The 11446-nt window shown below is 45.9% G+C and overlaps 1 protein-coding gene across 2 annotated transcripts in view; it reads right to left on the reverse strand.

Annotated features, from left to right (window-relative positions):
• Positions 1 to 233: 233 nt before the first annotated feature.
• The window catches only part of lmx1bb (LIM homeobox transcription factor 1, beta b), a 45077-nt gene continuing 33864 nt past the window's right edge, over positions 234 to 11446 (reverse strand). For both annotated transcript variants that reach the window (XM_086205489.1, XM_086205488.1), the window contains 6 exons: positions 7255 to 7487; positions 4063 to 4238; positions 3551 to 3628; positions 3098 to 3164; positions 1638 to 1799; positions 234 to 589 (listed from right to left, as the gene is read on the reverse strand). In XM_086205489.1, coding sequence (XP_086061615.1) covers positions 432 to 589; positions 1638 to 1799; positions 3098 to 3164; positions 3551 to 3628; positions 4063 to 4238; positions 7255 to 7487 — 874 coding nt within the window. In that variant the 3' untranslated portion in view covers positions 234 to 431. The remainder of the gene's footprint in view (positions 590 to 1637; positions 1800 to 3097; positions 3165 to 3550; positions 3629 to 4062; positions 4239 to 7254; positions 7488 to 11446) is intronic.

Raw genomic sequence — 11446 nt, forward strand, 5'->3', positions numbered from 1 at the left:
CCAGGAAGTTGGGGCTTACAAAAAGTTCCTGTTTACAATTGATCATGCACTGTATAAATTCACTGTTATTTGGCTTGAGAAGGTGTAATCAGTGGCTTCATTATCTACTTGTAAGTGAACAAAGAAAAGAGTAATATCTCCTGTGACAGTTAAGCGAACCTACTGAATAATTTCTAACAATTAACAAGTCCACCCCCCCCCCCCTCCCTCCCCTCCCCCCTCCCACCCGGGAATCTTCGCCGTCTTAGAAGTGGTTTTACTATCTTTGAGTGAGCCGGAGCTACAGCGCGGACATGTTTCTTCTCTCGTGTCCGTGTTAGTGTAGCGTCTCCTGGCCGTGGCGCTTAAGGTTGAGATGGGCAGTTTATTCTGTGCTGTTTTGTTTTTTGTTTGTTTGTTTGTTTGTTTGTTTTTTTCCCCACTCTGTTCTTTCACGAGGCAAAGTAAGAGTTCTGCATGGAGTAGAGGCGATCGATGGGGTTTCCCACGCGAGCCTGCATGGAGTTGACTTCCGATGATGCCATGAAGCAGTCACTGAGGCTGGTTAGAGATGTATCACTGTCTATGTCATGGAACGCCGAGTCGTTACCTGTGGAGATAGAAAGAGAGACAAAGCCGTCAGGAGTCGGTGGCGGAGGTGTCACTTACAAAAAAAAAAAAAAATAGGAGAAGCTGCACTGGCAGTGAAATCAAAGCTGAGATTTATAGTGGCGCTGGGAAATTATAATTACTAATAGTCGCTTTGAGATATTGCTGTTGTGTGTCATCACTGTTTTGCTGGATATCATCAAAGCTCATGTTTTGCTGCCCTCGCTGGGACAATTGTGGTCTACGAGGGCGCATGTAAACAAGGGGCATCGTCCTCAAAGATCTGGTTAATAGCAACTGTTTACGCCTTTCATAAAACCTCAACATGTTATTTCTCTGGAGGGAATAGTTAACTTTATTACACTCTGGATCTTAATGATAGTGTTGCACAAAATGGGGACAGTGTTTGGAGACATATCTTTTAATGCCTTGCCAATATTGTTCTTTTCCCCAAACCAAAGGAGAGTGATGAGACCGGGGATTTGGGTTCTTACTATCCAGAAGAACTAAATGGAGGCAAATTATAAGGAAGTTATGAACTTGAGGAAATGGTCCCTCTGGGGCTTGTTGAGGACATCACTCAGAACTACGTTATTTCACTTACATCCTGTGGATTCATTCTTGATTGACTTCTATTTCCCCACCTCCTCTTAGTTTGGAATTTAATGTGTTTGCATTATAACCAAGAAATAAGAGAGTTGTTGTTTTCCCACTCTGATTCTTCAGCTGACACACAGCACTCCATCATTGTTCCCCAGCTGTCTACATTGACCACATGTTTTTACCACCATCGGAAAACATCATCAATAACAGGGGGTGTCTCAAATGCGGAGGCGGAGATTCAAAACCATATTTAACAAATTTGAATTTCAAACCTTGATAGCTTATGGGTTATCTCACGTGGGAGGAGGAGCTGCTGCCTGTACGGCTCTGCGGCCGGAGCATGTGTTCACCGCGGGAGAGCCGTAAGGTTGAACAAGGGACAGGCATGCCTGCTTGTGTGCGTGCGTGCGTGCATGTGTGTCTGTGTGTGAGGGGGAGTTGCTCACCATATGGGTTCATATGGTCCCCGGGCATCTGTGGGGGGGTGAGCCCCTGTTGGAACGGGTCTGTGCTGTAGCCGTTCTGATCCATGGCAACCAGCTGCTGCTGCGGCGGAGCCAGAGGTGTGAAGGAGTTCATCATCCCCTCCATCCGATTCGACATGACTTCTGCAAGAAAACCAGATCAGATGGGGGGGTTGGGATGCATCACACGTGACGCTACATTTGAACCTGATAAGCTCGAACACTGAACATTAAAACAGGGGTGGAAACAGGAAGACATAGTCTGAATTGTCTGCATGTCTCTTGTTAGTATCACCATGGAAACCGACTTGGGTCTTCGCTGCAGCCCTGAGGCTTGGCCCACAGCCCCCACCCCGACGCTGGGGAGAGGGACACAGCTCTTGTGGCTTCACCGCTTCAGCCCCCCCCCCCCCCCCGCACGTTCTATTGCAGTGGCTTCATGGAGTGACGCAAGACCTTCATTCCAACATCGTTTCCTAATTATGTTTACACTGTGACATGGTTCTCGTCTGTGAATTTGTTGTGTCTGTATCTTGGGCCGGGGAGAAAACATTTTCCGATGCTTTGGCTTTTTGTCATACCGATTCATATCCACTTGAACAAAATGAACATTAACTTTACAGTACACATCTTTCTTTTTATTTCTCAGCTTTCAGGCATTTTCATACCCTCAGGACAGATTCATAGCATAAAAACACACAGACCAGTTTACCAAAACCTGGTCTCACCTCATTTGGTCACTTCAACTCTTTGGTTTTACCTTCAAGCACGTTGATGTGCTGCACTCAATACCCTTCCTTTGAATTATTATTGTTTTTTTTTAACCTTTCCATCAGCAGCATTTACAGCCAACAGTCAGAAAGAGAAGCTACCAATGCAGAACAAGTGAAGTGTTCAATACCAGAGTTGAAGGAAGTGAGACAGAAACACAGATGCAGACTGTTAATCCATCTGAGAGTTAGTCTGTGGTGTAATCCAGCAGGAAGGAGACCAGAGGGCTGTAATCTACTTCTCTATCTCGCAAGCTAGCTCCTTCTAACACACTGCAGTAAGTCTATGTGCCTTTTTGGAAATCTCTTGCTTTCTTCATTGAGATTTTTTCGTCTTCCGCGGTGAAATACAACAGATTCTTAAACACTGGTCACAACTAGTTTGGACGACAACTTGTGCGTGATGTGGATGTTTGAATGCGTCAGATTATAACCTGAGAAATGTCACTGAGGATCATTAGCAATCATCGATTGCTTGTTTGTTTGTTTTTTATTCAACTTATTATGTGCTTCTTTTAAAGCATTCAGGAGATGAGAAATCCAGTAGAGCGTAGCTAAAAGTTTCCCAGCCTGAAATCTTTGGGATAACACGTGTGGTTGTGTGGTTGTGTGTGTGTGTGTGTGTGTGTGTGGTGTGTGTGTGTGTGCGTGTCATGTTCAGCAGCATCGTACCTTGGCCGAGTCGCTGAGAATTCTGTTGTTCTTGTTGTTGCTGCTGTCTTCTTGCCAACTTCTTCATCTGAAATGAAAGAGTCAAAGTTGTGAGGAACTCCCAAAACTAACATGCGCTCTTTAATTTAAAAGGGATGCTCCTCGCTCTTCACCCTCGAATGAACTGCATAAAATCTGAATCCTAGTGCACTTCATTGTCAAGAATCAAAGGATTTTACAAGATAATCATCAGCAAAGAGGAGGGCGTAGACATTTAATGCAAGGGTGAGCGAGATTTGCAACTCCTTGCGTTTTTGTTTTTTTTTGCGTTTGTCAAAGGAATGCAGTGATAAGTTTAACACACATAGCTGTGCTGATTTATGAGCTGGACTCTTTGTTTCTGTAAATCTGAGATGGGACCAGGCTGTTGAGTGCGTGGACGTGAATCGCTGGTCCTGCGTGAGCGGCTCTCACCTTAGCTCTCTGGTTCTGGAACCACACCTGAACCACCCGAACACTGAGACCCGTCTCTGCGGCCAACGTCTCCCTCACCTGAAGACACAAAAGGTTTCTAGCATCAAACAAGAAGACAGAGCACTTGGCAGGGGTATTTTTAACATTTCCCAGCAGGCACGTTGCCTCTTTGATTTCATTGAATGAATGCCATGGACTTCTTGGACCTTTTGGTTCTTGCCACTTCAAAGCTTTGGACCTGTTTTAGAGCCCAGGCGGTGGAGGCACTTCTCCTATCTCAGTATGATATTTGGTGCAGGCGGACTGCGTTACACCAGCCCGCCTCACTTAACACAGAACAGAATACTGCTGCCTGCCACTTCAAAGCTCTGCTCTGAGCTGGGATTTTTTTTTAATTTGAGAATTTTATTTGTGGAACTACTGCAGGGCTCGCGGTTGAAGTCTCCATGTGTCCATTTGTCCACATGCAGCCTATGATGCAACAGGACTGGATGTTAGTGTGCTAAGCCTACCTTCCTGCAGGGCTTCGAGGACACCTCAAAGGAGGCCTTGAAGGCTCGTCTCTGTTGAGTGGTCAAAATGGTTCGTGGTCTTTTGGGCCTCCTTGGATCCTTCCCATCATCCCCCTTCCCCTGGCCTCCGATACCTTTCTCCGGCTTGATGTCCAATTCCTCATCGTCACTTTTCTCTGCAGAGAGAGTATCATCAGCGTGAGTTTGAAACTACACCCCTCCAGCCACTGACAGTCTGCTGATAAATATATTTTTGTTCTTCTCTATTCCAGAAGATTCACACACCACAAGTGAATTATCAAAGGAGACACATGTGTTTTTAATATTTTGTTATCAATTTGTTACAAAAGGAAAAGACCACATGTATGTTGAGACTTACAGGAGTCTGTGGCGTGCGCTCAGAGAGCACAATAAAATATGTGCATTTGTCACAGAGCTGGACACAGCGTCACTCGTTATTTATTACACTCAGCTTTGTCCGATTTGCACTAAATCAATCTCTGATAAGAGTTCGACATCAAGAGCAACATGAAAAAGGCAACACAAGAACATATGGGAGATGTATGTCCCATGACGCAGCAAGAAAATTACATTTTTGGACCTAAAAATAATGACCGCTTCAATATGGATTGATACAGTTTTACTGTCCACAGCAGGATATTGCTGCAGCGGGCAGTAAAATCAATGGGATTTTTATGCTTCTATCACCCAATGTGTGATTAAATGAAATAATAACTGATATCTAAGACACGACACAAAAGGATATTACAAATAAAAGCATATTCAATACTCTGTCTGCGTAAAAACCTTATATATGTTCATGAATGTCAAGAAAACACATATGAAAACAGACAGGTTTTATAATCTACCAACTGTTAAATAAGTTCCCTTCAACTTTTTAAAAATAATGTCGCTCAATGAAACAATATCACCAAGGACAACGGTCACACAGACATGTCAGCAGCACATGAACGACACATCCATGAGTGTAATTACCAGTCTAACAATGCGAAACTGAAAGCAAGCTGCTAATGAATCCTGATGGTTTGGATCGTAGCGGCTGAAGCACACACGATGTCGCTTGTCATCCGCTTCCGCTCCAAATCCCCACACTCAAACACTATACTCTGCCTGCCACACACTAAGGTTAACCTCTCTTCTTGTCAACATTTTCTCCATCTTGAAATTTGGAGACGTGCACAAAAGACATGCTTCCACAATACACTGGGACACAAGCGAACAAGGATGAAGCAGAGCAAATATTCCCACAAGTTGACAAAAGTTGACACAGGCACAGATGTATTTGACAAATTCCCTGCTTTTGTGCATGTTTAAATGTGAGCCAGATGGTAGTGAACGGGGAGGCTTGGCGAGATGCCTCATTGTGTGTGGAGGCTACAGGCGAGGAACACTAGAGCTGATAAGAGTGGAGGCGCAGGCTTTCTGCAGAAAGGCCCCAAATCCCTCTGTCACTCACCATGATACAGTGATTTAATTCTTTCCAGCACCAGAGCCTGCCCACGCATGGAGAGCCATTAATACAGGAGGGCTTGGCTCCGTCCTGCATCCACTTCCTACTGTATCATAAAGCTGTGCTCCCCTCGTCAATGAGAACGCTACAAAATGAGCCACTGAAAAGCTGCAGATGTAGTTTTACTGCGTGAAGACGAGTGAAAAGTCTCAGATGGTCCAGTGAATCCTCCAGAAACCAGCTGAAGGATAAATGAACACTGTTTCCTTTCACTTTACTAACATACACAATCGCGACACCAGCAGCGAGATTCAGCCTTCATCCACGCTAATACGGTTTCATTTAAAAAGCTCTTCTCCTAAAGTGGAGTCCACACAAGTGTTGTTGTTTTTTTTTTTACCAGCATTTCAGAATCCATCACTGTCCGCAGCAACACGCCACAAAACCCCCATCACATGATCACACATTGGGCAGGAAACAGGGAGTAGACTGGCCTCTTGGTTGGTGACAGAAAATGCTCGGGGTGTTAATGAAACCAGGTATTTCTTTACGTGGAAGATGATGAAGTGGAAACGCAATTAAAAGCTGGACAAGTTTGTGATGGTCAAGTCAGAGGAGACAGACTGGTCATCACTGCAAAGCAAATATATCAATGTATGTAGAACTCTATCGTGAGCCGGAGGAAACCATGGCAACGGAAAAGTACACACTCACAAAAGGGAAGCAGCCTGAGAAGACATACGTGCTTTTTCTGATCTTTTCTTTCCCCTGTGTCCTCCTTCATTGTACATCGCCAGGTCACCAGCAGTACTGGTCTTTGCTCCACCCCCTCTGCCACTCAAGGAACACCATGACCAACCAAATACTTGTGGGGTTGCTGGCAAAATCTTTTGCTGACAGCAACGATTTCTGGTGGATGTGGTATGTGGGAGAATCACGCTGTAACCTTCATCCAAAGTGGATCCCTGACTGACCAGAGGGGGGCGCTAGTGTGAGCAGAACATGTCATCCAGGTGCCTCCTAGGCCTGCCACGTGTTTGGTAGAAGATGACGCCAACAAGATCTCCATTTCAGGCTCTGTGCAGGTCTTGATGTAACCTGGTGAAGTTCAGTTAAGCTGCGTTCCAAAATCAGTTGAAGTTGGTGACGTCTTCACAGACTCGTCGGATGTTGCCTGAGCGCCCCAGGACAGTCCACCAGCGCTGGCGGTTCTCGCGAGTCTTCCCTCATCCCAAGGTGATAGACCACGACTGCTAATATTTCCTCCTTTTGGTTTTTCAACGGGAAGCTTTTAGCGTTTAGCTAACGTTGAACAGGCTCTATCTGAACACACACATGTTTTCATTAGCAGCTTTTATCATTGTCCATGGATGAGGGCAGGATACGCTGTGTGTGATAAGACCCAACCTCACTGACCGCCTCGTTGTTTTGAGAAGTGTTACTTGTCCACAAAGCAACCCTGGAGTTCTCAAACTGAATCAGGATCAGCACGATTCAAATATCTCAGTTTTCAGGCCTCAATCATGTGGATGCAAGACACAAATGTTGCAGCAGTTATGCGTTTTGAAATGAGACGTTCTTAGTGTGGATGTAGCCTCAGTCGGGATGCTGGCAACTGCTGTGCTGCCACAGAGTGTCCAGAATACAACACCCTGGTGCCATGTGATGATAGCACCCTGGTGCTGGTCTCACTGGGGTGCGAGAGGGTGCAGGAGGCTCACCTGAGTCTGAGTCATCTGGGCTGACCGAGCTGAGTAAGTCCTTCTCCCTTTCATAATCGATCTTGCAAAGCAGCTGACCCTCTTTCAGGACAAACTCGTCACCTTTCCTCAGCTGGCGGTCGCACACGCAGCAGCAGAAGCAGTTCAGGTGGTAGACGCACTCCAGAGCTCGCATCACGAACTCGGTGGGAGCGATCTTCTCCATGCAGCCGCTGCACTTGGTTGCAAACAACCTGTCGGACACAAGAGAAGGGGAGAACTTAGCTGTGGGTGCTCTTTAGGGAGCTGTGTGGTTTGATTTTCTGAGGACTTGCTTGAATCAGCCATCAAGGGGTTTTGATGAAGTGGGCTGATCCTGTGGACTCTTTTCGCATGATATCTAGGGTGGGGCCGCCACCCCCCCCCCCCACACACACACACAACCCCCCCCAATGTCAAAGGGGCAGAATCATGTTGTAGCGCAGTGACCACCAAACCCAGATGACCGCAATCAAATCTTTACCGGGTGATAACACTTTTCTTTCATATCCACAATATTCTATATGCATCAGATACCATATCAGAGACCATGATTCATTGCTGCCTTCATATCTCATCTCATTGTGTAATATCTTGCCTCCATGGCACTGCCGCTGCCTCTATCACCACTTCCTTGACAACACCTCCATCTTCTTTTGTACCCTTTCAGGAAGTTGTTTGCATTGTTTTATTGGTGACTGAGAGGCATTTAATTCGTCCTCTGTTGTTCACAAGACGCCACATTAAATGAAGCAAGAAGGCCGGGAGTGCGGTTGATCTTGTCCAGCCGTAAAGCTGGATTTATTAGCGGGCTCTTTGTTTGCCCCGGTCTGGAAGACAGCTGGCAGCCGCCTATCTATTTGTGGTGAACATCTATTTCATTGTGCGAGGCGGGGAGGCAACGAGAGGAGCAATTGACATCATCTGCTGGTTCGGGACAGGGATGAGCGAGGGTGATGAATATAATGTGTAAATATGAGGAGAGGGAAACCAAAAGATGGTTTTGTTATGGTAATGTTGTTATAGGTGCTGATTGAGTGCTGATATGGCATGTGTGTGTGCGTGTGTGAGTGTGTGTATGCACTCACACTTGTAAGAGCAGCTGTATGCACGCTGCAAACAAGTGCGGTTCCTATTCTTGTCAGTGCATCTCTTTAAAATAATTGCCTCACTATTACTCATCGTATGTTACGTTAATTACATCACAACAATCGGTTATTTTAGCATTATCTGTCACAGCAAACTGCACTTATGGCATCTTATTTTCCTTCCAGCCGTCATGCAGCAGCAAAACTAGCTCGTGCAGGGTTCATAAAATCCTTTAATCTTTCATTTATTACAATAAGTTAAGGAGATTATTATTCAACTATGGAAAAACCTCAAGGATAATCCCATGAAAAAGAAATGTTGGCATGTTTCTCAAACAAGCACGGTTCTCGTTTAAGTGACTTGCCAACCCGGATATATCCTCTAAACAAACCAGCAAGTTTGGTCGCTGAAAAACAAAATGCTAACAGGTTTAATAAAAAATAAATTTAATAATAAAAAATTCAGGAGAGAAATCTCAAGTTGGCTTCTGTAAAGATAAACTGAATACTGAAGGAGTAGTTTCACATTTTTAGAAGGATTAGAGTGTTACATGCTGGGATCAGGGAAAAAAGGTGATGAATCTGTCAAGACAAGTTCCCAGCTCGAAGTCTAATGTTTAGCTAATGATTGGCGGCTTAAGCTGAGAAAGAGAGCGAGAGAGAGAAAGCAAAAAGTGGAGGAAATGACTTGTTAGCACGGTTTTGATATGTCCAGGATTTCGCATTCACCTTCAACCGCTCTCTCAAATCTTCTCATCTAGATGAAAACATTCTCATTCAGCCCTCTTTCCTTTCTTCTTTTTCCTCACCGAGTCTAATCTTGTAAGCCATTATTTTTCTATTTCCCCTCTCTGTCACTTTGCATTATTTTTGCTGCTGTAATTCCTATTCGTCCCTTCTGGAATCTTCCTGTCCTGCTTTGTCCTTGGGTCTAATCCGGACTTTCTGCCTGTTTTCAGCCTCTGGTCCCCATTCTCAGCAGGGTTCAGATGGAATAGCCATGCATGACGCCCCTTCTATGGCAACCACACCTCCACAGGAAGGCAACGGCGACTTTTCGGATGGGCAGAGAAGGCCTTTGAGAAGCTGGCAGCAGAAGTAAATCCTTCTCTATGGAACAAGGAGAATTAGCAGGGAGCAGTGGACTAGGGATTTAACCCTACCCCTCTCCTTTGAAAGGCACAGTCGGTCCCACTCCTGCGGCTAGCCACAATCAAACAGAGGAGGAGAGGGGAGGTGGCAGTGGGGAGAGGAGAACACAAACTCCCTGAATGACACAAGCAGTGGATTGTGGAGGAGACTAATCCCACTTTAATACCTTTCCAAGTTCAGCTGCTAAAGAATGCTCTTTAAAACAACACCACTGTGTGAGCAGTGAAGGTTGACCAGGGGGAGGCATGCCATTCAACCTCCCCAACATTACCTGATTAGTGGTCTGAGGTCCGGGCTGCCGGGCCGGCATGCCAACAGGAGATCGGGGAGAGGATGTAAATGATGATTTTATACCAGAGTAGAGCTCCTGGTAACATTAGCAGACTAGTGGGACATCAGCGACATCAAGGACACGTAGGTACGACGGGAACATTTTCATTCTTCTGCTTCTACTCGATCCCGGTGACCGACGGCCCTCGTGTCCACCGTCTGGACTCAGAGCCGCTGTGGTAACACGACTCCCAGTGTTACAGGAGGGAGGACCACCAGCATGAAACTCACGTCCCGCATCTCGCTGTCCTCCTCCCACACCTGAGCGCACAAATCAAGGGATGAGACCCCCCTGTGTGGATCAATGGCTGCATCTCAAGCGGAGAACTGTCAATATTTACCGAGGCCTCCCCACCGGACGTGACTCATAAATGAAAAAAACAGCCTATCTCAGCACATCCCTCGCCTGCTCTCTCCCTCTCTCCCCCGCAGGAATCGTTACGTCCCTCTTTTTAATCCTGTGTCCACATACCTGTAATCCCTTGTCTGTTCTTTCTTTCTTTATCTACGGTTCTGTCATCCACTCCGTGACAGATTATCACACTGTTGAGGCTGTGTTTTTAGTAAATATATAAGAAACACAAACAAAAGGGGGAAAAAAGCGCATCATGGAGGAGACAAAGCCAAGAGGGAGCGGCAGTTATTTTGTCTGATGAACACTTCAGCCAAGCCAAGTGCAGCTGAGAGACTCCGGCTTCTCGGCTGCTGCTGCTCTTCTTCTTCTTCTTCCCCCCTTTTGCAGGCACTTTGGAGAACTATGCACTCTCCCTTTGAACAGATTATAGGCAACTTAAAGTGTGACAACATCTTAAGCTCTCACCACATGTTGCCAATGATTTCCCTTCCAGAGACATTACATTTAATGCTTCTGCCGCAGTGATAAGCATCAGGAGGACTGGGCGGGATAAAAGAAACCCAGAAGAATAGAGAGAGGGAAGGGTGAGGAAGGGAGGGGGGAGATGGAGCTGCTTATGGTGCTTGATAATCATGCTACATTTAGTAACACGTGCAACAACCTCACCTACTCCCCTTTTGCTATTGACGAACACTCTGAGAAATACCATAACAATTTGGAGAAGAATAGCCGGGGCCTATTATGTCACCGCATCTCATCAAAGGCCAAGGGGATGAGGATTATCCAGGCAGCAGCTGTAAGCTATTACTTTGAAGATGGGCTTTCGTGTTTGGGTAAGAAACCTGTGGCCATGCCAATCATGGCGAGGTGAGAGATGATGGCTGCGAGGCAGCTCAGACCAGGGCCTCCAGGCAGGATGAAGCGCATGTCCAACAATCGCTCAACCACACTTTTCTCCTGATTTACCGGCTTCATCTCAAACTCATCCCGAATTTTGCGTAGCGAGCCTGGCAGTGATTCCTAGCTCTCAGAGCAGCAGCAAGACCTGAAGGAACTTTGTTGGAGGTTTAAAATTGGCCAAAGGAAGATTACTAATAAAGACAGGAAACTAAATACTCAGTTCATCTGTCTGAAGGTGACGAAATCTGAGCAGACCTTCCTAAATACCTGGGTATGACCTTTGCTTGGCAGCAGGACAGCTCAAACTCTGATGGAGAGATTTTGCTGAAGTTTGGTGAAAAGACCAGTA

The sequence above is a fragment of the Aulostomus chinensis genome, chromosome 6 (genome assembly GCF_037954235.1).
Source record: "Aulostomus chinensis isolate RoL2024-O1b breed Wild chromosome 6, RoL_Achi_v1.0, whole genome shotgun sequence".
Taxonomy (NCBI): domain Eukaryota; kingdom Metazoa; phylum Chordata; class Actinopteri; order Syngnathiformes; family Aulostomidae; genus Aulostomus; species Aulostomus chinensis.